General features: G+C 36.5%; 1 protein-coding gene across 2 annotated transcripts in view; it reads left to right on the top strand.

The window, feature by feature from the left end:
* Wdr62 (WD repeat domain 62) overlaps positions 1-27,303 on the top strand; it is a 250,842-nt gene that overhangs the window by 166,240 nt on the left and 57,299 nt on the right. For both annotated transcript variants that reach the window (XM_089090029.1, XM_089090028.1), the window contains exons 15-19: positions 6,896-7,089; positions 10,755-10,822; positions 13,758-13,832; positions 15,201-15,302; positions 20,283-20,392. In XM_089090029.1, coding sequence (XP_088946155.1) covers positions 6,896-7,089; positions 10,755-10,822; positions 13,758-13,832; positions 15,201-15,302; positions 20,283-20,392 — 549 coding nt within the window. The remainder of the gene's footprint in view (positions 1-6,895; positions 7,090-10,754; positions 10,823-13,757; positions 13,833-15,200; positions 15,303-20,282; positions 20,393-27,303) is intronic.

The raw sequence follows: 27,303 nt of genomic DNA, 5'->3' as shown, positions 1-27,303 counted from the left end.
ATCTCTCCTGTTAAATATTTTGTCTCTGGAATTATTGGTAATACTTAAGTGGGGACTTCCTCTAGATTCTTACACTTTGAGAGTTTGTATGCCTTGTGGAATTTACTTTGTCACCATTGAACACCTGCCCAGTGTTACTCAGAAGACTTTTTTTAATATTCGATATTGAAATAACATGAGATCAAGTCGCATCCAATGAAGTTCAAAGGCAACTTTTGTTACCCGTGAACTTCATTCGAGTGCTTTTCAGCTAGACAAACGGGATTAGTCAAAAGTCGAACTAATCACTACAAATAAGAATGGGGCTCCCATCCACTTTAGGACTCGTTTATGCTTTACTGAAAACTAGATAAATTGCTTCGAGTATTGCCAGTTGATATTTTGACAGTTTTATTTAGCTTTCTATTTTCTATTCCATTTAATGGATTCCAAAAGGATAAAAATGTTAATGAAAATAAGTGTGGTTTTAAAATAGTAAAACTAAATGTATTGATACAAGTATATTATGTGTAGGAAATTATTTGTTTGTTTTTCCTGTAAACTTGATTGATATTTTGATTTCTTTTTTTGAAATGCTATAATGACGAAAGCAATTCGTTTAAAGTGTATTTCTTTTCAAGCAAAGTGTAAATGACCATCTAACTTTAAGGATTTGAGAAGAGGGTAGCCTCACTCTCATTTGCGGTAGTCTCTGTTCGTTTTTAGTTTAATTTTATAATCAATTGGGATTATTTTATCTTTGGTTTCTTCATTCTGGTCATTTTAATTTTGACTTCTTTTTTCTACACAATTCAGGCTGAAAACTAACATTAACAGATAAATAAAGGCGTACAGAAGTGGTGCTTCCTAGCACAGCAAGAATTTCTCTGGCGCCCTCTTTCCCTGTTTTTTTTTCTTCTCTTTTTAGAATGAACTTGTCAACTTGGTCAATTACTGGCACCTTTGTCACATTGCCCCCCCCCCAAGCTTATGCTCATTGGCGCCCTTGTCACATTCGGCCCCAAGATTTTGCTCTAGATCCGCCCCTGCTTCCTAGATAAAAGGGGATTTTGACGTGTTAACAAACTTAGGCCCACAATTCTTCCGATTCTGATAGGTGTTTCGCACCAGCAGTACAAAAAATTTAACCTAACATATTTTATGAGTAAAAGTTTTTTAGCCATAATTTGTACCATTTGTTTTATTTGTGCTACCATCTTGTACTTTGCTATTAAATTTTCCAGGCATAAAAATCAGTTGGATTAAAGTTTTCAACGTTTCAAAAGTTTCAAACTTGTTGGTTCCAGTCATTTTAAAAACTACAAGTGAGGAATTAAATGAATTATTGAAAATATATCTTATTTTCAGCAAAGCAAAAACAGTATAAACTTCAAGATTTGAGGAGATAGCAGCCCTAGTGGTGGATCCAGGGGGCAAGGGGGCGTGCCCCCCCTAGCGTAGTCTAAAGTGGTATAATTTACTTAATTAATTCAAGTTTGCTTTAATTAAACTTGCTCCAAACACAGGTTTATCGGATAAACCTATTTTGCACCCCCCCCCCGCCCTAATTTTTTTTTATCAGAAATTTCATTTAAAAGCAAAAACAGTCTAAACTTCAAGATTTGAGGAGATGGCAGACCTAGTGGCGGATCCAGGGGGCAAGGGGAGCGTCTCCCCCCTAGCATAGTCTAAAGTGGTATAATTGACTTAATAAACTCAAGTTTGCGTTAATTAAACTTGCTCCCACCACAAGTTTATCGGATCAACCTATTTTACGCCCCCCCCCTAAAAAATCCTGGATCCGCCCCTGAGCAGCCCTACTCCTCTTTGTGGCAGTCTCTGTTACACATATACGACTCGTGCAATAAAATCAAAGCCGGCATTAAAATATTTGTCAATTAGTTTTTCACTTTTAAGTTTGCTCCTGAACCGTTCATGTTTCGTAGCTCCAAATGGCTAATTGTTTTATGGAAAAATAAATTAATATCAGTCAGGTTCGAAGGGTGGTTTTGGAACCGTGTTACTTCCCAAAATGGCCATATTTTTACCCTATCGTTTGTATTATGAACCTGTTTTCGGAATTTTGCTGGAGTTGCTCCCCCAATGAATTAGATCCCCCTCCCTCTACGAAAAAATCACTGTTTACCTTCGTGAATAATATGTAGGTGGATTTAACAATGGATAATTAGTCGTATTTTCCTTTTAATATATCATTCTTAGAGACAAGATATCAAGTCAAATTAGTGCCAGAAAAACGCAAAAGAAATTTTAATTAATATCTTTTGATTGAAAACAGTCCTATTGCTGACTTTTGTCGGTTATAAGCAGAAACAAGGCCATAAATGACGCAGAAGAAAAGAGCGGGACTCAAGACCCAAGAGGTAATAATTCCAGGAGCCTCCAAATTAAAACAACAGTTTGATGAAACTATCCAAATCTTTTAAATTTGATATGTTATCTCAAGATTTTCTGGAAGAGGCTCTTTAAACGAGTATTTAAATACCTTTCGATATCCGAGCTCAAGAGAAAAGTGAACAGATATGGACTTGTTTCTATAATAGAATTATTTGAAAAAAACTACGTTTTCTAAAGAGTTAAAGAGGCTGAGTTACAAGGTCGAACCTTAAAACGTACAGGGATTAGGAGGCACAGTTGGGGGGCTACCACCCCAAACCCCCCGCTTTCGCAGCCTTTAAATATAAAAAAAAATTTCTTTAAACTGAAAGTAAGGAGCGACATTAAAACTTAAAAAGAACAGAAATTATTCCGTATATGAAAGAGGCTGTGCCCTCCTCAACGCCTCGCTCTTTACGCTAAAGTTTGACTTTCTCACAACTCTTTTTGTTAAACAAGTAAAAACTTTAGCGTAAAGAGCGAGGCGTTGAGGAGGGCACAGCCTCTTTCATATACGGAATAATTTCTGTTCTTTTTAAGTTTTAATGTCGCTCCTTACTTTCAGTTTAAAGAAATTTTTTTATATTTAAAGGCTGCGAAAGCGGAGTTTGGGGTGGTAGCCCCAACTGTGCCTCCTAATCCTGTACGTTTTAAGGTTCGACCTGTAACTCAGCCTCTTTAACTCTTTAGAAAACGTAGTTTTTTTCAAATAATTTCTGCACGTTTTTGTACAGTTTATTACTTATTATTGCTTGACTAACTGTTAGCTGATCGTGTCAGGAGTTAAAGTTGGGGGGCTGCCGCCCCCAAACCCCCCGCTCTTGAACATTCTTGTGTTAAGGCTTTTAATTCCTGAATACTCAAATCACGTCGTACAGGGTGCCTCCTAATCCCTGTACGTTTTAAGGTTCGAACTTGTGACTCAGCCTCTTTAACAGCCCCCCAACTGTGCCTCCTAATCCCTGTACGTTTTAAGGGTCGACCTTGTAACTCAGCCTCTTTAACTCTTTAGAAAACGTAATTTTTTTCAAATAATTTAAAAAAGAAACTGAGTTTCTTTTCAAAGTATATAAAAAAGTTGCTCTGATGGTGAATCGAACCCGAGTTTTCCGCCTGAAAGTCTGAAGTCTCAGCCGCTGGACTATACAAACACAATAGTAATTGTTGTTTAGCAAATAGAAGGTATTTTCGACGCAAGCAAATTCCCAAAAATCTTGATATGTGGTTTTTGGAAAACAGGGAAGGAGTGATCAGATTGAGCTGAAATTTCGACGATAAGCTCCCAGGCCCCAGGAAAGCTTATCCTCTAAATTTCAGCCCGATCGAACAACGTTAAAGGGGGGTTGTGGAGGGAAAAATTAACATGGGCTAATATAGGAAAACGAGGTTTTTCGTAAATGTAAATTCGGGGGATAATTTTTTCGGTCTGAAAATATCAAAAGGCCCTAACAGGTCGAATTCTGCTTCGAATGAGTCCTCATTCAACCGGATCCGTTGCCAACTGTGGCCTGTAGGCGTGGCTAAGAAAAAAAAAAGAGATGAATTTTAAGTGGCTATATTTGGTTTTTTGAAAACTGGGAAGGAGTTATCAGATTCAGCTGAAAGTTCGCGGAGACGCTCCCGGGCCCTAGGAACGCTTAACCTATAAATTTCAGCCGAATCGGACACCGGTAAAGGGGGGCTGTGGTGGGAGGGTCGAAACTTCCGGCCCAGTTTACCCCATGAAGATAAAGTCGGAGGAGGATGAAATTTTGCAAGTTTCTTAGTTTGATCTTGGGCTACAAAATGCAATTACCGCTGTCTCTCTGCGACCTCTAGGACCTGAAATCGCTTAACATTGTGGTGGGTCGCCTCTTTATAGAGGCACAAGTGTGCCTCCTTGATGTCGAAATAAAAAAAAATCGAAAAGGGTCTGCTTTCTTTATTGATACTACCAAAAGTACCAATTTGAATTATTTTTGGTAGAAGTACCAATTTCATAATTATTGTGGATTTCTATTGGGAGAGGGAATCCACAACCTAAAAATTTTTTTAGGGGGGGGGGGGTGCAAAATAGGTTGATCCGATAAACTTGCGTTAGGAGCAAGTTCAATTAACGCAAACTTGAGTAAATTACACTTCTTAGGCAACGCTACAGGGGGGGGGGCGGGGGCCCCCTCTCCTGGATCCGCCACTGCTTTAAATGAGTATTTAAATACTTTTCTATATCCGAGCTCAAGAGAAAAGTGAACAGATATGGACTTGTTTCTATAATAGAATGTCGAAATAAAAAAAAATCGAAAAGGGTCTGCTTCCTTTATTGATACTACCAAAAGTACCAATTAGAATTATTTTTGGTAGAAGTACCAATTTCATGATTATTGTGGGTTTCTATTGGGAGAGGGAATCCACCACCCTTCTTCTGAAGTATGTGAACATTGGTCATTAATGTCCCAATATCTTGCCACATGAAAACCATCACATAAACAGTGCCGGATCCAGAGGGGGGCGCGTGACCCTCCCTAGCATAGTCTAAAGTAGTCTATTAAACTTGTTTAACTAAAAGTTGGGTTGCTTAAATTTGCTCCAAAAGCAATTGTATCGGATCAACCGCTGTTGAGCCCGCCATGAATTTTTTTTTCGGATCAACCTATTTCCCCTCCCCCCCCCAAAAAAAATCCTGGGTCCGCCCCTGCACGTAAATAACCAAAACAAAATTTTATGTTTTTAGCAGAGTTGTTTCTTTTATGTCCCCGAAAAAGAAAACAGAAACAGTCTGCTTATTCCCCCTTCTTGGGTGTTTGCTCCCCCCCCTTTCTGTATCCCCCTTGTTTATCAGGGCTGCTATAATCCTTTAATTTAAAAAAAGAAAATCAGTACCGATGCCTACTAGCAGTTTTTCCAGCACTTGGTTCATTCAGAGTATCTTCCTTTGGTTCCTCCTGCAATATACTAATAACATTTGTTTTATTTTTAAAGACATAGGAACAGACGGAATATTTATTATCTACAAACCTGAATATGCTCATGCAAGCTGTTAACCTGGACCGGGTATATCCCGGAAATAGGAAATTTGCGGGGCATCAAAAATGTTAATAGGATTATTTGAAAATTAAGTCTTTTGGGCTACTTATGAATAATTGAAAACTGAGGATTTTAAAAGTAGATAAGTGGAAAAACTGTCATTGGCATTGATTCAGTCAAGTTTTAATAGTGGTACATGCAACATATCTGAAAAACTGTAAACCCCCCCAAAATGGAAAACTGTATTGCAGTAAGTATTTTAGGCTAAGTTAAGAGGGTTGATAACACACATCTAGACTGAAATTTTGTATATTTAAATTGGACATTTGCAAATTTTGTGTATATTGTCCACGGAGGGATCACGGTAAACACGGAGGGATCTTAGGAAGGTAAACACGGAGGGATCTCGATGCCTAGCCCCCCTCGGAAATAAAATCCGTCTACTTGCCTGCTGAGAAGTATGGCCAGACTGGACATTCTCTTGAGCTGGGATACTGAAAAGTATTTAAATAGTAGTTTAAAGAGCCTCTTCCAGAAGATCTTAAGAAAGCATATCTAATTGAAAAGATTCGGGTACTTTTGTAGATTACTTTTTTCTAAAAATAAACACAATGAGAAAGAGTAATTGGCTACTATTATCTTCCATCACAGCACTCATTCCAACTACTACCGATACAGTTTTTAATATTTAATTTCTGATTGGTTTTTAAATAATACCAGAAAACCCGACCCCCCCCCCCCACAGAAAATTCTCCCCTAAAGAAACATTCTTGGACAATTCCTTTCTGGTTAAAATATATCCCGGACAGTTACCCTTAACATCTTCACATGAAAAATTCGCCTATTGCTGATGCATAATATTTGTTATAAAACGTTGCTTGCCTCGCCTCAGCTCCGCCACATCTTACCATAAGATGCTGCAGTGAATGCTCGAACCAGGTTAAAGCTGAAATTAGACCCCGTGGAATATCTTTTTTAGACAAAATAAAAGCTGATTACAAGAATCATTTTTCGGGAATTTTAAAACAGAGCTTGAAACGATTTTGTGTATAATATCTGATTTTTTTTTTTCAAATTTATTTTACAATTAAAATCAATTCTTTCGTTTACATTAAGCATGTGTCCTACACCTTTATGGGCGAAAAGACAGGAAAGCACACAAGCTGCTTCGTTCGTAAATTTGGAATGCTCCCCCATGACTATTTATATCAATTTTACCTTAGACCGTAGTTCCGCGAGTCCCTCCAGAGGCACACAGGGCATCATTGAGTATTCTCTAATCTTCCCTCAAGTGAGCTTCTGCGTATATGTCCTACCACTCTGGGATTAAACTTGTCTGGAGGGCTCTTTTGTGACTCTCGCACGTTCTAAGAAGCGTGTTCTTTGGTCTTCCTCGGTCTCCCTTTTATGTTAGGAAGTCTCGATCTGGCACACGGAAGATATGTCTTAGGTATTAGACATATCTCCAGCATACTCACAAATAATAAATATTGCAGTTAAAATTAATTCTTTCTTTCAGATTAAGTATGGGTCCTTTACCTTTATGGGCGAAAAGGCAGGGAGACACAAAAAGTGTATCAAGGTCATCATCATCGTGCGCAATAGAACCGCCTAAAGGCCGATGGGCCCAGCGAATAGACCCTAATGCTGCAGGAATGAGCGTTCGCTCTGTTTTCCAAGGGGATAGTATTATTCCATTCCCATCTAGTCAAGGTATGTATTTGTTTTTTTTTATTTTTTGTTTGAATTAACTCGTTGGAACCCCTTGTGACACGTATTTTTTGGCATGGATTAATTTTTTTTAATTATATCTTTAAGACGATTATATGGTTGATCTGCGGAAATTGAGTTTCATTTATTTATGCAAATAATATTTAAGAAACTGCTTAGAGATTTTTAATTTTATTTTTCGTACAATTTTTTTCAAGTATTATAGTTTTTTACAACACTTACTTTTGACGAGCACGAAGCTTAGAATAAATAATCTTGCTTAACGCTAACGATTGTATTTAATAATCCAAAATATTTAGGAATTTTGTTGAAAGTGAGAAAGAAGAGGCTGTAAGCCTCTTCTTTCTCTTCCTCTTGCAAGAGAGTGTTTGCTTGTCGTCCGTCTCGGTGGTCCGATAAGTTGGTTATGTCATGGTTGACTCGTGAGTGGTTGATCAAATCCAAATTTCATTTATGCGCAGCTTATGCTGTAAGTATGGCCGATCAGAAACCGAATATGCTTATCCCATCTGGCATCCAGGTCTAACTATTATCCAAACTGAGAAGCTTGAGAATTTTGAAATATCAGAGAAGGTTGAAATATCAACTGTATAAATATTGATGGAGGAAGACCTTTCCTTAGCTTAATTGTAGACCCGTATTTATTCAAGTATCACTAAATTCAGTAAACCATACATACACAGTGTGAGGGGTATAAGGAACGAAATTCAAGTTCAGGGCCATATTTTTGTGTAGGCAGGGGGGAGGGTTAGGTTCAGTAAATTTACTCTGACGTATCTAAATGAATTATTTAAAGACTGCCAAGAAGTGCACAGAAGGTCATAAATATAACTTATAGAAAATTCAGAGAGTCAAAATTTATCGATCCTTGACTGGTTTAAAATTGCACATAGACTATCCAATCGGGATTCAGGACTTTTTAATTTTCTGGTATTACCAGTCTATATGAGAAAAATAATTGTTTGGAGTAAAACACAAAGAAAAATGGAAAAGAGTATAAACCACAATAGCGAATCTAGGAAAAAAAGAAAGACACATGCTAATTCTCTCTCCTTGCTAATTATTTCAAATACGTTAGTCCTCTAAAGTTTTCGCTATTACAAATTACGCATAGACGCTTTAATATCAGATTTTACACTTAAAAAAAAAAAGATTTAGGGAGAACTTGATGAATACTCTTAATAGTTTTTTTTTACTATATGTTGCGTAAAACTGTTGCGAAGCTTCGAATCTCAGTTTCAGACAGCCTATTGTGTAGACCAACCGGCTTCTCGATAATAGGGGCGTTTTTTCACTCATCAGTGTGCTAAGATCTTACATCTTTTGTCAGAAAACGCCTAAAAGTGAAATCTTTGAACAAAGATCTTAAATCTTTGGTCGTTTTTGTGCAAACGTCTTTCATAAATCTGCTCTGATCAGCGGTCTGAGAACAATGATGAGTAGATCATCAAAGTTCTCTCATCATTGTTCTGTATGGCAGAACAGTGGCAGTCTTTACACTTTTTGCTAACATCAGTGAGCTGTAAGATCTTAGAACAAAGTTGAGTTAAAAATCGATAATCTTTGCAAAAAGATGTAAGATCTTAGATGCAAGATCTTAGTGCTAAAAAACGGGCCTAATATTTGGTAGATAACCCTTTTCTTTGATACCAGATATAAACGAGGAAGATATCTACAGAAACAAAATTAAAAGGAATGTAGATATTTAAGATGAATATTGCTAATAACTTTCATCTTAAAAATAGTATAAAGATAAGAAAGGTAAAGAACAGAATTATTAAAAAAAAGGTTAAGGAAAGGTTAGATATAGCTGACTGAAGGTAATCCGATTGTGTTTCCTTCGATTGGCAACGTTTTTCAGCGGTCAGGTTAGGTTTACTCTTAGCAATACGGATACCCTTCCGAAAGTTCAATACGTATGGGAATGAGTTCGAATGTTAAAATGGGTAGATAGACTTCTCTTCATGACACAGGTTTCACGAATAAAAGGATTGACTTGGAAGTATAAATCACAAAAGTGGAAGGAATTTAGCTACTGTACATTTTTTAGTGTATTATAGGAATCTGGTCTCTGGTCCTATATGCTATGTCTTTGATGTACGCATGGACGTAGGCAGCATATTGTCTAGGGGGGGCAGTCGATAGTGTGATGGAGTTTTATCAACTGCTTTTTCCAAACCATCGTATTTTTCAGCCATATCTAATGCAAATTTGATGGTCTAGGGGGGCAGCGGCCCCCCCCTCCCTACGCCCATGGATGTACGTAAAAGAGAAAATATGCTTGTAACTTATAAGTATTCTACATCATTGAAAAAAATCGTGGAAATTTGCAGTGGGATTTAAATATAATAAGACACAAGAAGCGTTTTTAAGGTTTAACGTAGGAGGAATCAGTTTCCGCCGATCACGACAATGTAATTTGCCTCGTCCAAAAATTTTACTTCTCTTAAAACGCATTACAAAACCACTACCTCTTACCTACCCACTTCCTCTACCTCTTGGCTTCAAGCCAAGAAGTGTCGTAGCATGAAACTCCCTACTTAGACCGTATATAATAGCTTTCTTCAGTCTTCACGACTCGAAAACTAGCAAGAATAAGGTGAATGTTTTGTGAACCTGTTTACAGCTCAAATATTGATACACTAGTGATAATGCTAGTCACTAAGTTGCAGGCTTGTGGAAGTCTTCGCTGATTCGAACCGGTTCTTGTGCCAACGGTTAGAGCAGGGGTTTGGGGTAGATTAAAAAACGCGTTAGAAAAAGTCTCCAAGTCAGTAGAAACTACTACATCGCCTGGGGAAAAACGCAACTGCCGACTGTTTTTCTTTGTTTCTTGTTTCGTTGTTCAGTTATTTTTTCGAGTAGAAAAAGTCGCGCCGAAGAGTTCTTATCTGTTTTTTTATATTTGTGTGAGCCACTTGTTGAAGAAAATATAAAAAAAAAAACAACAAAACTAAAAAATGACCAAAAACAAGGTGGTATCACTTGCAAACAAATGTAGAACTATTTGTTATCGTGCCAAACTAACCTGTTTTTACTACTTGTGTTTTTCTTGTTTAAAATATTCCACCATTATAGTATGGTTACTGGTATGGTAGAATGGGAACTGTCGACAAAGTGTAACTTAATGCCATCTAGCGTTTGGCGACACCTGGTATTTTGTTTTAGTGTAATAATACGAATAATTAACTTAATGTGTGTAGTTGGTAAAATTAGTGCAGTAATAAGTATCTGATCTTATTTCCTGACAGAAAAACCGTTAAAAAGCTTGAATAAATGCCAAGTATCGGCAAACGCTTGATGGCGTTGGTGGTTTATTTTGCTGAAGCTAGCGCCATTTTCTACTCTTATAAGTTACCCATACTCTTTGGTATGAATGCTATACGGAGGTTGCGTGACAGGTTTCCAAGTCTGTCTGAATGCACCATTGTAGTAATTAGGAATCTTATTCCCCAAATGTTAATCCGACGAAGTAGTTGACGAAATTGATGTATATTCCAGGACATTGTTTCCTTATAAACTATAAGTTTGTCGTTCCCAGAAAATTTGAAGTTGCCCAGCATTTGCAGTTACTTTTAGTGAATTTTAAACCTTGTGTTTTATTTATTTTACGGACTTGAATCTGAGTTAATACTTCTTTTGAATAGGAGGCACACAATCTGGGGAATCGGACGGCTCCAAGGATAGTTCACTCGAGAATAACTGGCGAACCAACGTAAGTTCCTATTTGATATGATGTTTTCTTATTTAACAGAACATACTCAACTAAAATTTAAAATAATCTTACTTCATACTTTATATTATACTTATACCCGACTTACCAAAATACCCTTATCCTACTAAAATCCTACTAAAATCGTTTAGTTTCATTTCAATAATACTATTTTCTGAAAAAGAAGCGGTTTTTGTACTTCAACGCATTTTGGTAGAAGTTAAACGAGTTCAATTGGTTAAACCAGTTGAACTTAATTAAGCAGCATAACTAGGAAAGGCTAGTTGTAAGTGCAGAAGCATATTATCCTATAAAAACAGTTTCTATCTTTGTAACTTAAAGTTTGGTGCAAATGGCTTTGTAGTAGTTCTCATCATTCTTAAATGAGGTGCTCACATGCCAAATTCATCATATCCACGTTTTAACTCTTTTGATATTTCAGGGCAGTGGTAATTGATCGACTCGTAAAATTTTTACACTTACTTAGAAAGTTTGCAATAATAAGCGTTTGTGACTAAAATTACTAAAATTTTCTGTAAGCACCCTATTATTGCTATTTCTGCTTACTAGTTTTAACTGGTTCTTCAAAATGAAATTACAAAAATAGTAAAGGGTGTTGAAAATCTAGGAGGATATTATTCTATAAAACCAATTTCTTTCTTTAAAAGGAAGAATAACTTATTTGTTAGGTAAAAAAAAAATAGTGATAACAAAATATAAGAATTGTTAGCCATTAAGCTCAGGGAGCCTCTGCGGCTAAAATAGACATTAATCACCTTCATGAAACAAACATAAGACAAAAAAACAAAAATTAGAAAAAAAACTGTTAGCATAAACAAACACACACACGTAGTTATGCTACTATTGTATCCTTCTTAGCCCAGTAAATATCTACAGAATATTTACAAGAAGATATGAAAAAACAATCAAAATAAAAAACTTACTTTAAACCACCCAAGAAGGGGGTGGAGAGATTTCAAATATTGTTGTTTAAAGTTGGGTAGTATTTGCACAAAGTTTTTGTAATAGTTTTTTTCCCACCTTAAATGCTAAATTGATCAGCCCCGCTCCTCAAATCTTGACGTGTCAGAATATGAGTAATTTATTGACTCTCCAACTGGTACGCTCACTAACAAACTTCTAACAATAAGTATTAGTACCCCCCCCCCCCCCGTCCCAATTACTAAAATGTTCTATAAACGCTCTGTTTTTGCTGTAGCTGCTAACTAGTTTAATTAGTTGAAGGTATGATTTAAAATAAACAATTGATTAATATAGTTAGAATAAAATTATTTATTAGTAAAATAAGTTTAATTAGTTAAATTAATGTGCATGAAAACCAGAGAAATTGGGTTGAAAATGCAGGAGTATATCTTTTTGATTTTAAAATGTATTTTTCACCATTATAAATAAAGTTTGGTAAAAAATATTTGTAAAGGCCCTGTAATCGCTTCCTTCAATCCGTTAAGACGGTTAAGGGGCTGCTCAGATGCTAAATGGATTAGCCCCACCTTTAACTCTTATATTTTGATTCAGAGCAACTCCGACTAACTAATTGCGCCACCATTTAGCTATTGGAGAGTAGTTTTTTAAGGCAGTATCACACTTTGTCAGTGTTGCCTTGTTGAACCGTGGAAATAAATAGGCAAAACTAATTACTTGAATTCGACAAGGATTTTTGTCTGTAAAAATTCAATCGTTAACAATGTATTGATTCCCAAAGATAATTACGCCTTGAAGCAGGGCTGTATCCTGGAATTTTTTTTCTGGGGGGGGGATTGTTTTAATCAAGGTTTTTTCTGGGGGGGGGGGAGTACGTGAAAAAAGCAAAAAACGCATAAAACATTTGTTTATATCCATTTTTGTTACGTTCTAACGAGTGAGACAAACGTTTCGAGGGGAAGGGAGTTGAAACCCCCTAACACCCCCCCCTCCCTGGGTACGGCCTTATATCTGGGTACGGCCTTATATCCTGGGTACGGTTTATATCCATTTTTGTTACGTTCTAACGAGTGAGACAAACGTTTCGAGGGGAAGGGAGTTGAAACCCCCTAACACCCCCCCCTCCCTGGGTACGGCCTTGCATTGAAGGAAAAGCCACATAGTGTTAAGTTCTTTGGTATTATATGTTTTTAGCTTCTTTTTCGCTGATTTTTTCAACTGCGTTTCTTCTTCTTTTTTTAACTTGTCATCCCCTACCACCAAAAACTGCACAACTGCATATGAACGTCCTTTTCATTAAAAATTGAACTCCTGATTTTTCCTAAATAACAAAAACGATACGTATGTCTTGTGCGTTGTACATCTAAGACAGGGGCGTCGTTTGGGGGGCAAGGGTTGGCAGCCCCCCCCCCCAATAATTTGGGAAGAAATTTTATATAGCCCAAGCCCCTTGACTATTCGAATATGAACTCTCTTGTCCCCCTCCCCCAATAAAAATTCTGAAGCTACGCCTCTGATCTAAGACGCAGAGCAAATTTGTAATTATTTTTTCGCTTTATCAATGATGTAGAATACTTAAAGCATTTTTTCTGTTTACGTACATAAGAGACATACCACATTTGTGATGGGAACAAAAACACTTGAATTTTTACTCAAAGTACAAAGGATAGGACAATCAAATATGATTATTTGAATCGGTTAAGTAGAAACTCAATTTAGCTGGCCCAATTTATTGCTTAGGTTGGTATTTTCCTTCAGTGGGGAGGGGATATTGACACAGACCTCTATCATTCACCGTGCCTTGATTTCTAAGCAATATTTTTATACGGATTTCTAAAAAAACGGCTCTCGTTGGCCAGAAACGAGTCTGACATTTATATTTTTTAATGTTTAGCAATATCCAAAATTATTTTGATCATTTTGTTCAACTATTTTTGCCTAATGCTTATAACAGTTTGCTGTGGAATAATTTACTGACCCCTTAACTTTTGTTTAGGACTTGGAGGATTTTGTCCCTTGTCCAGAGAGTATAGAAGAGATTGAAAGGGGCTCACCTAATAACCTCCTTCAGGTAAACTTGGCTATTAACTCTCTCACTTTGTTGCTTCTTCGCTTTGAGCTTTATCTGTTTTATGTTTAAGAATGGAGTTGCGGTGGCTTATATTATTATCTTATTCTGTATCTGTTTCTTTTTTAAGGCAAGTTAGTTTTGCCATATGGAGGTTGTCTGTTTTTTTTATTATTATTTCTTCTCCTTTTTTTTGGTCAAGTTTTCTGAACTATTTTCGGTGACTTTTATGTGGTTCGTTTTTTTTTTACAACACTGACATCGGTTAATTTTGACATAAATTCATCAGTGACATTGACATCATTTATGGAAAGTAATTTGTTTTCAAATGAGTTTTTTTTATAACTAACGATTTTTTACATGAATGTTTTTTTTGTATTTAATATTACTGTTTAAGCCCTTCATTTACTGGATTTTTTTATGTAGCTTAGCGTTGGAAACTCGTATGTCTGGCTTCATTACATTTAACTTTTTTATTTTTACGTATGTTTTTTGAGTTTTCTCATTGACTTCTAGATAATGAATGAAATAGATTTGTGGAAAAAAAAGAAGAAAAATCCGAAATTATTTCTGAAGAAAAAATGTAACAAATGAAAGTTAGACTTAGTTTTTTTTTTTTTTTTCTTCATGTGATTAGCCTTGTTTGTTTTGTTTTGGCGTAACCTAAGACAAACAGAAGTTGTAAAGTCGTAGTTTTAAAACAACAAATCTGAGATTTGTTAATCATTATACCAAAATTCACACAAGACCATAAAAGATCAGCGTGCTCACTTGTGGAGTTAACGATTTGTGACATATGATATCAATGATTTTTTTTCCTTTTTTTTAATCTGAAAATTATCTTAAGATAACCTAAATAATATTTAAAATATATAAATGTTTTGCTTAATTTGGTAAACAAGAAATGTGTAGACAATACTGTCTCTCTAATTATGAATAAAATGAAAATGTAGAATTATAAGAAAATGGGCAACACTTTTAACCAAGACAGTGAATAAAATAAACTACAAGTTCCCGAATATTTTCGTTTATCATTTGGGAATTCTTTGTCATTGAAAAAAAAAACTAGAAGCTCTTTTTTTGTCATTTATAAAGGCTTCCAGATGTAAAGCCAATATATTTAGGTGTTTTTCTTAGATTTATTTATTCAGTGTCTTGAATGAAAGCTTTATCAGTTACTCATATAATTCTGTATTTCATTTAATATTTTTGGTCTCTTAAGAGACGGTTTTTGTATCGCACTCTTTTAGAATGCTCGTTTGCACACCTTTGGCTGTTTCAAAATGGAGACCTTTTTTTAAGGTATTCTAATCGCAATTTTTGTTTGTTGTGTTGCTTTCTATTTTGTAATTATGTTTGTGTTTTGTCTAGGCTGGTCGTTTGCGTCGTGGTTATGGTGATCTAAGCTCGACCGAGTCTGGACGTGGTCGAACTTTGACTGATGACTCATCTGTTGGAAGTTTAAAAATAGAGGCACGTTCTCTTCATAACTTTATGTTTTTTTTTTTGTTTTTTATTTAACTAGTTTTCCTGAACTCACCGACTTTTTTTTTTCTTTGTAGTTTTGTCACACACATTTGTGGAATTTGTAAGCCATTTTTCGACAATTTTCCAAATGTTCAATTACTTGGCGATTTTGTCAGTATATTCACTTCCGGTGACTGTACAATAGTACATCATTAAAATTTCTCCATCTTGTATACTCCCTCTTGTATAAATAAAACAACATAAACGGGTGATTGGGCGGTTCTAGGCGTTTAACCCCCCCCCCCCGGCGAATACCCCCTCCTCTGTAAAATACCCCCGGAAAATATCCCCCGCGGAAATTACATCCCCCCCCCTTACAAAAAACACCCCCCCCCCCGGTAAATACCCCCCGTGGAAAATAAGGCTTTCCAAATTTGAGAATTTTGTTTGAGTTTTATTTTTTTATTTCCATAGGGGGGATATATTTTTGTACTTGTGTATTATGCGCCACTCACTCAAGTTTACGCTGTGTAAAATTCAAGAACACACCAGTTTTTACATTAGTTTCTTCGTTGCGGTAGAAGTAAATTTGGGCTATATATTTGCATATTAGGGGGGGGGTATAGTAAAGCCCCCCCCCCCCTAATATGCAAGTTTGCCCTCCATGTTTGCGTTAAACCTGTTCGATTTCCTCATTTCCACATCTGATATGAAGTGGGGAATCAGTAGTCGCCATTGTTTTGGTTTTGCTCGAATTTATTCTTAGACCAAGTTGGCTTGCTTTTTCGCTGACCCTGTTTAGAAGTCCTGGCAGGCGTTGCCTGCGCGACTGTGGTATTGTAATGTCATCTGCAATGTCAAGGTCACCAACTATGACTTCGGCAGAAAGTTTGGTATAATTGGTCATTCGCCATTCATCCTCCGCTTGGTGTGATCCCAATCTATATAACTGGCTTTGTTGTTCTTCTTCTTCCTGGAACACCTTATACATATATCCCGAAAAGGAATATGTATCGGAACCAATCTGCTAAAAAACCGAACTTCATCCTCAGGATTGTGTATTTTATATGGATATACCTCACATTTAAAATCTTCCAAATTGAATATTGGAATATCCGATCTGCACTTGTCAATTAAACGTTTATCAGTGGGTACATTACCTTTTACGTATAGGGCTATCACTCCAAATAAACTACTTTTCCCATCTTCGTCCATACTTCTTGAAGCCACCGATTGGGTCTAGGTCAGCCTTGATACAGGCGAGCCACGTTTTCTTTTGTCCCATACGGGAGAGATAGAGAGAAAGAAAGAGAGAGAGAACCAAATAAGGTTCTACATGCAAAATGTGTTTGGTACAATTATTCTGCTTTTTTTTTTAAGAATTTTTTTTTTTTTTTTATTTTTTTTTTTTTTTTAGCTAACACAATTTCCAGATACCTCGCTATTCTTCTATAATTTTTTAGTGGCCATATCTAGAAAGAATTGTTTTCTGACTTTACCACCCCTCTCCCCCCTTTTGTGCACATATATAGCCCAAACTATATTTCCCAAATATTCTGTCACTTCTCTTTGTGTTGTCTCGCGCTAAGCTGAAAAAAAAAAAACTAACGGAGAAACAGGTTTGTTCTCGAGTTCTACACAGCGTAAACTTGAGTGAGTGGTGCATAATACACAAGTACCAAAATTCCTTCCCCCTACAAAAAAAAAACTCAAATAAAATTCTCAAATTCGGAAAGCCTTATTTTCCACGGAGGGGAGTATTTTCCGCGGGGGGGGGGGGGGGGTTCCGGGGGGGGGGGTAAACGCCGGCCACCGATTGGGCATAGTAAAAACTAAAAAAACAAACACTATTATACAAGACATAATTGCGCTGCGGTAAGAACGCTTACCTGTGGCCATGGCAACTTAGGCTCGGATATTAGATGAAACAAAGTTTTGTCTTAGAGAAGACTAAAGATTTTTTGGTTTTAGAGAAGACTAACAACGTCGAAAATGATAATTATAAATCTGTTTTTTAATTTGCTTTCAAAATAAACTAAAAAGTAGAAAATATTCTTTTTCTAAAGAATTCACGAACATCAGTGAAAACGAGGGGAGCAAAATGGATTAGGCTTTGAGTTACTTGGTCTTTTTAACTCGTTTTCCTCAACCTCCAGACTTTTTGATTTTTAAATTTATTGCTTAAATCAACTATATATTTATTTAATGTAAAGCCTTATCCGTTTTGCGCCCTTTGTTTTCAGTTATGTTCATAAATTCCCGAGAAAAAAAAATATTTGATACTTTTTAACCCATTTTGAAAAAAAAAGTTTAAAAAACAGTTGAAATATTTATCCTGTTGTCCTTGCAGCTGCTACCGAAATTTGTTTTAAAATAGGACAGGGTCGTAATTAATTTTTTTGATTGATTTGATTGAATATACAATTGATTGATTGACCCATTCAATATAGCTTTTTAAAATAATATTACCATGTATATTAATAGACTTAAATTACGAAGTGGGTTTGTGTATCATAGATAAAAATGTTAGCAAAATGGATGATTTTTGGATGTTTTGACAGCTTAGGTGCAAGAATAAGTTTGAAAATTATTGTCAGGAAGACTAAGTCGCTTAAATTAGGAATGTATGTATGTATGTATGTATGTATAAATTTATTTTCCATAACAAATTTAAAATACAACACTGATGGAGTACAAAGAAAGAAAATGGAAAAAAAACAAATAAATTCTGACAAATACAAACAGAACCAAAACAGAGAAGAACAGACAAGAAGAAAAAAAAAAAAATTACAAATAGGGGCAATTATATGTAAGAACAAACCTATTATCAAAGACGGACAATTTCAGAGGTGCTTTCACCAATAATCTGCCTCCGATATCTCTCATTTCTTTTCTGTACCGCGGACACTGGACTTGCAACTCCATACCGCAAGGATAGTGAGCTGTTTAGCATAGATAGTGAATATATGAAGGGTAAGGGGTTGGGTAACAAGAAGGTCGATCATATGGATAACTTCATTTACTTGGGTAATATTATTGGTACAGATGGTGGATGCTGTAATAGAATAACCAAGGTGCAGAGTGGTTTTCCGCCGTTGACAAGGCTTAGAAGAATAGGAAGATAAGTTCGAGAACTAAGATTAGAATATTGGAAGTCACGGTGTGACGGTGATCAAGTATGGTTCTGAAATGTGAGTAATTCGAAAAAAATGGTGATAATATATAAATATTTTAAAGAGGAATTGTTGAAGGATAGTTTCAAGTACTCATCTGGTTGACCGTATATCAAATATATAATAAGCTTTATAATATATATAATAATATATATAATATAGTATATAATAATAAGCTTTACGAAAGAGTTGGTCTGTATCTCATTTGCTATAATGAAAAAAAAAACAACTAGATGACTAGGCCACGCTTTATGGATGAAGCATGACAGATTGTGTTTTTTTTCATCTTTCTGGTGCCAAAGGAAAAGCAGGTCAGCCACAGGTGGATTTGGAAGAGGCCTACGATAGGATTGTAACTAGGGAATAGGGGATAAGAATTGAATGCAAGAAAAGAGGGGTGAAAGAGCGGCCTCTGGTGCTTTGTTGGCCTCAGGTGGCTTGAGGTTGCAGTGAGTTATTATTAAAAGTAGGAGTAATAGTAGAGTGTTAATAGTACAAGTTATTTTTGCAAATCATTGTATCACGAACGATTGAAGACGAAAGGAAGTCATCGGTACTTGGCCAATGTCATTACCGTTGCTTCTAAAATCTTTATCTTTAGACTTATTTTCCTATTATTTAAACTTTTCTTAGTGAAAAAATACCCTGGCCTTGAATGCTCTAATTTTTAAATCTTTGCTTTGCTTACCATTATTTATATTAGCTCTACTGAGGCAGTTGAAGCTATTCAATGGATCAATTTTCTTGGCCCCTTAAGTCAATTTTTTATATATCTATTTGCTATGACGACACTGACTACACATAATATTCGAAGAAAAAAACGAAGAAAGAAAAAATATTAAGAAAAATCAAGATCAAACGAGGCAGTTTTTAGCCAGGGAATAATTATCCTTGTTTACTTTATTTTTGTTTATATATATGTTTTCCGTTCTTCGTTTTTTTCCCATATCACCCTTATTTATTCCTAATTTAAATGACTTAATCCTTTTAATGCTTTTGCTCAGACCAGTCTTTAACCTTGAATTCTAAAAATCTAAAAAAAAATCGTTTATTTCGCTAATGTTTTTACCCTTGACGCTCAAATCTTCCTACGCTCCATTGTAGCCCACGTCTAGGATGGTTTTCCCTTCTGCTTTAATAACCGAACATACTCTATCGTTCTTCCATAACCCTTAATGTGTTCCCTAACCCAAGGGGCAATAAAATAATGTTTATAATCGGGTATACAAAATCAACCTCCTTTACTCCTGATTCTAGACTGAACCAACTACTAACCTCGCTTCCTACCTTAACCACGGCAATAATATTCTCCCATATTGCATTAATCACCTTAGTATTTGACTCTGGTATACCAAATAAGGATAGGACCCTGGCTGAACCATAGTAATTTGACTATTTCCTGCGAAATAGTCCAGGAAAATTGATCACGTCCTGAATAGAGCTTTAAAGAAGAACCTAAAAGACACCTTGCTGTCTAATATTCCCATAAAAGTCAAAGTTCGTGTTTTATTATATATGTCTTAGTATAACCATAATTAGTTACAATTCTGTCCTGTTTATTCAAAAACTAACAATTGTGAAACAATACATCCCTCCTGATGAAATATTTTCGGAAAAATTTGCCAAAATAGTATTCATCTTTTTATATGTTAAAAAAACGAATGTTGATACTGCAAAAAAAAATAGAACCAGAATAGTGATCCCTAGAATTTGTGCTCTAAGCACCAAATCCTCTCTCTTAGGGTTCGCTTATCACTAATGTTCTTTGTCATTCCCGTAACTATTACTTACGCTTGTTATTTACCCTTTTCAGGATTTAGAAGGGACGGAGCATGATGGGGACATTGATGATGACTCCGATGGTGAAGGTGCCCAAATAACCCGGGAACTACTTTATTATCCGCATGCCGATGATACAAGCAGGTAGCACCTTATCTACATTTATTATTATTATTTTATATATGCTCATGTCATAATCGAAGAGAAACATAGAGTTTACATGTAGAAAATATTGTGACTCAAATTTTTGTATTTCTATTAACTGCCTAAAATCATCTATTTGTCAACAATCAGGTAGAACTTCACCTTCGTTCTTTTTACTGGCTTTTTTTCTTTCCACAGGAGAACCAATTATGTTTTTAAAATTTATTTTTATTGGCTTTCAGTTCTGGCCGATCTTCTGAAGTTCTTCATTAACTCTTTACTATATGTGTTTTACTGTTTGTTATTTGTCCATATGAAACTGTCTTAGGTGGCATCCGAAAGCATCGGATTTTGTTCTTATGGGAAGTATGCAAATATTACTGTTCCTAAGCTCTTACTACGCCTGGCAAATGCCCTGACGAGACAAACCCTGCCTGCTTTGCCCCTTAAAGGTGACGGGTGGAATTTTCACGAGTTTGGCCTTGCCTGAGCTAAGACTGCAAACAATGCTACATGACAACCTTGAATAGTGGCGCTCCTCAAGTATATCGCAGTCTCGTGAATAACGAAGCCTTGCATTGGAAAGAAAAAGGAGCGTGCGCAGCTGTGTTGGCTATCGGTGGCCTGGCCCTGCACTGAGTTTTTAGTAGTATAGCGGTAGATTCCTACATGTCTTTAAGAGTAATATGATTGGCTTACGAAAATATGTCATCGGCGAAGAAGAATAAAAAGCATTAGGAAAAAATCTTAATTATTTCTAAAGAGTAGAAAGAATTAGAAAAACAAATAATATTCTTTCTAATTCTTCCTAAAACATTATAAAGAACTAGAGATATTCTTAGTTCGTTTTAATTCTTTCCAAAAAGATTAGAAAAAAACATAATAAAAACTGGGTAAAATGTATAGAAAATATATAAAATTATAAAAAAGTCGTGATAATTTCAACATTTTTGTTGGTAGCAGGAACTGGGAGAGGGTAGCAGGTTAATTATGATTAAATTGGAAAGTTAGAATTGGATTTGGAAGAAATTTAATATGTATAAATGAAATCATGGTAAGGCAGATTAGCTTATTACAGCTCTTTTTACAATAAAAAAAAACTGTTCCGAAACATAAAAAAGTAATATTTTTTCTTTTTATCCCTCCCCCCCCCTCCCATTTCATTAGTGAGCAATTTAATTAACCAACTTCATTAACAACTTAGTTAAGCAACATAATTAACAGAGGGAGACCTCCACCCTCTGCATGTGCTTGTTTTTCCTTTGCGACAATTTTTCTATGTTATCATCCAAAGAAACTAAAACAAACGTTCTACCACAGAATTACAAAGAGGATAGATTCTCTTTTTTCCTTCGTTTCCTGTTTAAATACTTGAATTGTTAATTTAATTAAAAGCAGAAGAATTATTGAATACGGCTATTATCATTAGAGTTGCTGCTGGGTCCTGGCAGAGTTATTGTAGCAAGGGCATAATTATAGCAGGGTGCGAAATGGCGATAGCCATCAGAATGTTTTCAAGGAATGAACGGAAAGCCTTGGAAATGTGCATTGACAAACATATCGAATGAAGATAACCAGGGGTGAATCTCCAGCATTTTTATTGGGGGAGCAAGGCGGGTCCATATCCGGATAGTCAAAGGGCATGAGATGTATAATAATTTTTCTTCACTTTATTGCGGGGGGGGGGGCAACTGCCCCCTCTTGCTACCCCAAACGAGACCCCTGAAGATATTGAAGGTCCTTCTTGAGTGCCTAATTAAAGTAAATATACAAAGATTACGTAATAAAAACAACTATTTACGAAATAAAAGATACACTATTTGGTATACAATCATATATAATCATTATGTAAAATCATGGACGATTTTAAGTGCAAGCAACTCATAATCATGAGCTGTATATAATTAACATTCCGAGATTATGGGCTGTATCATGAAGAAACAATTCTGTTTTGGTTTTTAGTTGTTTCGAGACACACCTCATAATTGTGTATGATGATTCGTATATCTTGTAATTTTGAATGTTTGTTTTTCTAAGCAAAATTTGGGTTTTCTACATTGGCCTGCTTCTATTGGTTTCTTTGTATATTTTGATTTGTTGTCCCTTATAGCCTTGATAAAAAGCAAACTTTTGGCTACATCTGGATTTTAGCGACTCCTAAGGATCGGCTTGTGTTAGAACCCGTCATTAGAATTACGCTGGGCTTAAAAAAAATTAGCAAATATATCCTAGGTTCGATTTACATTATATCTATTTTGACGTTTCCGAAAAGAAAAGTTGTTTTTGAGGAAGCTAGTTTTTTTAATATTCTTATTTTCAAAAGTACATTTGCCCTTGACTTTGAAAGGCCGAGAGCTGCCTTTTGCTCCTATGTCATTAAGGCACCATTTTTGGTGGTACTGATTAAAATGAGAACTGGTTCTAAGGCTCTCAAGGGGAAGGCCTATGGGCTGGATTCTCCCTCTTTTTAAACTGTGAAGAATTTATGGAATACAATTTTCTAAATATATAATAGCTACGAGAGGACCAAATGCTTGTTTTTATTGTTAAATATGGTTAATCCCCTTGAACCGATACATATTTTTATTTTTGGCAGAATAGAATTGCAATTTGCTGAAATTCTAAATTTGGAACTTACCAGCCTTAGGAGTGTTTTCTGTGCTTTTCTCCACTCTAAGGAAGGGGGAATAGTTTCCAAGCTATATATCAAACATTATGGTTATTACGTGTCAAATCGAACTAGCTACGTATCTTGAATTTCTTGATTCTCATTTTTGTACTCCCAGAAGTTTTAATACAAACTTACTTAGACTTAATTCGTCCCGCGCCTTGAGGGGTACAAGACAACAACAGTGAAGTTCCACGTTGGACAATCTTGGGTCAAAGTCCATGATTTTGGAAATTATCTTCTATCAGTTGTGCGTTCTTCCACGTAAAGTGATTGAACCCATCTTCTTACAGTTTTGTCGTCCATTGGGTGATCACAAAAGCAAGGCTAAATTTAGAAAGAGTTAAGGTAAGTCCTGGTTCCAGTGCTACTGACATGGATTATGCTAGTAATGTTGTTGTTCTTGGCAAATCCGTTGGTGATGGCCAGAAAATGCTACTGAAAGTCTTCGAAGTTGCTGCCCTAGTGGGGCTCAATTGACAGAACTAAAGCTATGTCTAATGCCCCAGATATAAACTTACCCCTATAATCCTTTACCATAGGTAGATTGAAGTAGTCAGGTATCTCGGATCGTACATTAACATTAACGGCGGATATAGCGAAGAAATACAATGCCGCATTGCATCAGCTTCCGCTGTCTTTGCACAGCTGTGGAAGCCACTAGGGAAAAGGAAGGAAAACCACCGGAAAACCGAAAATTCTTATTTACGATGCCCTAGTCCGATCAGTCTTAAAGTACGGCTGTGAGATGTGGCCCTTAAAAGTCACCGAGACACACGCCCTCAACACTTTTGAACACAGATGCCTGAGAAGCATATTGGGGTTACGACTCAGCGACCGAATCCCAAATACGATCATCCGTCAACGATGTGACCAGAAGTATGACATCACATCCATCATTCAACGCCGCCGCCTGTCCTGGTTTGGCCATGTTTGCCGAAGACCAGTCGAGACTTCAAATCAAAGCCGACGCTGTAAACCAGCACCTGATCGGAGGAAACGACATGGAAGACAAGCCAAAACTTGGCTTAACACAAGTCAAATGTGACCTCGAGCCAATTGGTGGATTCCGGAGACATGGTCGCAGATGGGACCCTTCATTGATTGAAATTATCGCCCCATTAGCCCAAGACCGTAACCTGTGGAATTCAACAGTCTGCCAAATCCTGTCGCCAGGGAGAGCTACATAGCCTGTGTCCTGATCCAAGTACAAGTACAAGTACTTACACTGAGTGTCACTCAATGGAAGAAAAAAGGGCAACTGGAGGAAAGATGTGTTTTTATGAGGGTAGTTCATTGTGATATATTAGTACTTCATTGTCAGAGTATATAGCCCAATAAAAATAGCGTTTGAGGTCAAACAGATTGCAATAAAAATGATTTTTGCACCAAAAAATGCAGAAAAATCAGGAGAACAACATACTAAAAGTCCACCAAAATCCACCGATGGGAAAAAGTTTGACAGTGGAAAAAGAGGGGAAAGAGGGAAAATTCTAAAAAAAATGCCAGGACCTCTGATTTTAGCACTGTAAATACCCAGTCCTACGTAGTCCAAGTCGCAGAACTCGAATTCTGCATCAGCATTATTATATCACACCACCGGGGGTATCTGATAGGGTTAGCGGGGGAAACAGGGGAAAATGAGTAAGACTCAGATTCGCTCGATTTTATCGCTGTAAAGACTATTTCTGATATTATTTGAGACGCAGAATCCAAATCTTCCTTCAGAATACTATGTTTTCCCTCATCGGAAAAAACTGGCAGAGGGTGAAAAGTAGGGAAATTGAATTGTTTTTCTTTTTTTTTTGGCTGCGGGCCCATTTCAACAATGATCCGATCACATTATATTAAGAATCATCACGGTTTATAAAATTGGTACAGATTTATTTTACTTCGGTAAATCACAGACTTAAAAACAGTGAAATAATAAAAACCTTAAAACAGGAAATTAGTTGTTAAAATCATCATCAAGGTCAATGCTTTCTGAATTTTGGCAGTGGGTACCATGACACTCGGCACATGCTTTTGTGCAGTGAAGTCCATTTCTTTTGCAACTGCAACGCTTTGTTTCACAACCTGACTTGGAAGCACATCGTACCATTCTCAGTAGTGCTTTGGGTGCTGGCTTCGAGTTCATCGTTACAGGTACGTACTTGATTCTGTCTAGCCGCCAACCCCAGTCACATGGGTCCAGAGCATCTGAGCAACCCATTCATTCCATGACCTGTAGGAAAACTCTGAAGAAGTGAAACTTCGCAGCTGACAATTTCGGAGGCAAGCTTTCTGGGCGGACAAACGAGGTCGAAGAAGCCAGTTTCGCGACAAACATGGTGGGACGCAAATCCTGAAGGTCGGTATCAGCTTTAGCCCGATAAACAAGCAGTGTGAGCTTTTCGCCTGCACTTATGATCTGATGCTTTTCTGAGTTCTTCCGGCAAAAAACTCGCCGCATTTTTTCGGAATTCTTCATTGATCTTAGCCAATAAAAGTGATATTGGCTTTCCTACGCCGTAGAACCTAGAGGTCGTATCGCATCCCAGGAAAGCATGGATGGGCAGTATGACCTCTGCGACTTCCCCAAGCTTGCTTTTTAGTTCTCTTATGTTGTAGAGTTTGGATGTTCCCGGCTTGGTCTCCACTCGAAAGAAAAGTGGGTAGCTTCCTGGCTGGCAATGGTGAAGAAGCAAGACGAGTAGGTCTGTGTCATTGCCAACAAGACAAGTTTCTACCTCAGAGCAACTGGTCACTGCGGCTGTCGTAATCGTGAAATCTGCATCACCTGAAGCATACACCACGCGACATCCTGACGAGCTTAGCACGCCACCAAGCAGGAGGATGAATTTTCCCTTGTTCTTCAGGTTGTTCAGGAAATAGTCTTTTTTGAGGGTTACCGTTGTTGTCCCAGTAAAGTCGATATCAGGAGATCTTATGCCTTTCGATCTTTTCAAGTGAGTCTGGTCTTTTGTTGACGGTGAATCTTCGTATCCGTCGAACACAACCGTAGCATTTCCAAAATGAGCTTTGACATAGCTAGCGTAGGCCAGACATATTTGTCCAAAAGTATCGCCGGTTGTCAAAGGCAATTTATGTAGGAGTCATCCTCCATCTACAACATATTTGCAACTCATTGAAACATTCGCAAAAGAGCCTTCGGTCATTTTCCAGGGGGCATTTGAGAGGGAAGCCTTTTCAGCTGTGCGTATTAGTTGGTATGACCCGAAAAGTGCAGGAGGAAAAGAGCAAAGTTCATAACCAACGTTTAAGACTAGAAATTCTTCTCTGGTTACTGAAGTCTCTTCGGCAGTGAGCATGAACCTTGTCAGCGGGGTTAACTTCGACAGATTCACCTCTTTCTTTACAGGCAGTATTAATTGTGACGGCACCCTTTCTTTCAAGCGTAGAGAGACTGTTATCATCTCCTTCGCTCTGAAGACAGATTGCATATTGTGAAGCCATACTCGTCTGAAATTGAAGATACGAAAGATTCAGTAACAGAGAACTTGATGAATAACTTAATTAGAATATTAATATTAGAATGTTAGAATATAATTAGAATATAATATTAGAATATTATATAACTAATATTATTAGAATATTTATATAATTAGAATATTAATATAATTAGAATATAATAATAGAATATTAGAATATAATATTAGAATATAACTTAATTAGAATATTAGAAAAAATATTAGAATAACAGAGAACTTAATTCAGTAACAGAGAACTTGATGTGGGAAGAGGACCGAGGCCGCGAATCTCCTTTATTATTATTATTATTTATTGGAAAACCCGTCATACAAAAAAGGAAAAGACGGAGCAATAAGCAAAAAAAAGACGAAATACACATAAACTTAGGAGTTATACATATGGTTTTTAGTGACGAACGCTGAAGCTAAGATCTAAATCAGCTCTTAGAACAAATTACACAAAACGAGAAGGAAAAACTCAATTATACACTACTCTGTAGGTACGCCACATGTTTCTTTTCTTTTTTTTAGGCTCCTAAATACAGAACAAACATAAATAATATGAACGTCATTGCATCAAGCCGCAATTGGTAAAAAAAATAACACAAATAATCATCAATGAATTAAAAAAGATATACAGTAGATAATCAAATAAACTAGTGTAAAGATGACAAGAAACGGTAAAACCAATTAAACAAACCAATCCCCGACGCAAGCACAAAACTGAACATTTTACACGACTGATAAGATGTTGTCAGCACTCCCTGTTTGTG

Source organism: Artemia sp. Qi Xiang Cuo, chromosome 6 (assembly GCF_049724085.1).
Source record: "Artemia sp. Qi Xiang Cuo chromosome 6, ASM4972408v1, whole genome shotgun sequence".
Classification (NCBI taxonomy): domain Eukaryota; kingdom Metazoa; phylum Arthropoda; class Branchiopoda; order Anostraca; family Artemiidae; genus Artemia; species Artemia sp. Qi Xiang Cuo.
This window is presented reverse-complemented; position numbering and strand designations above follow the sequence as displayed.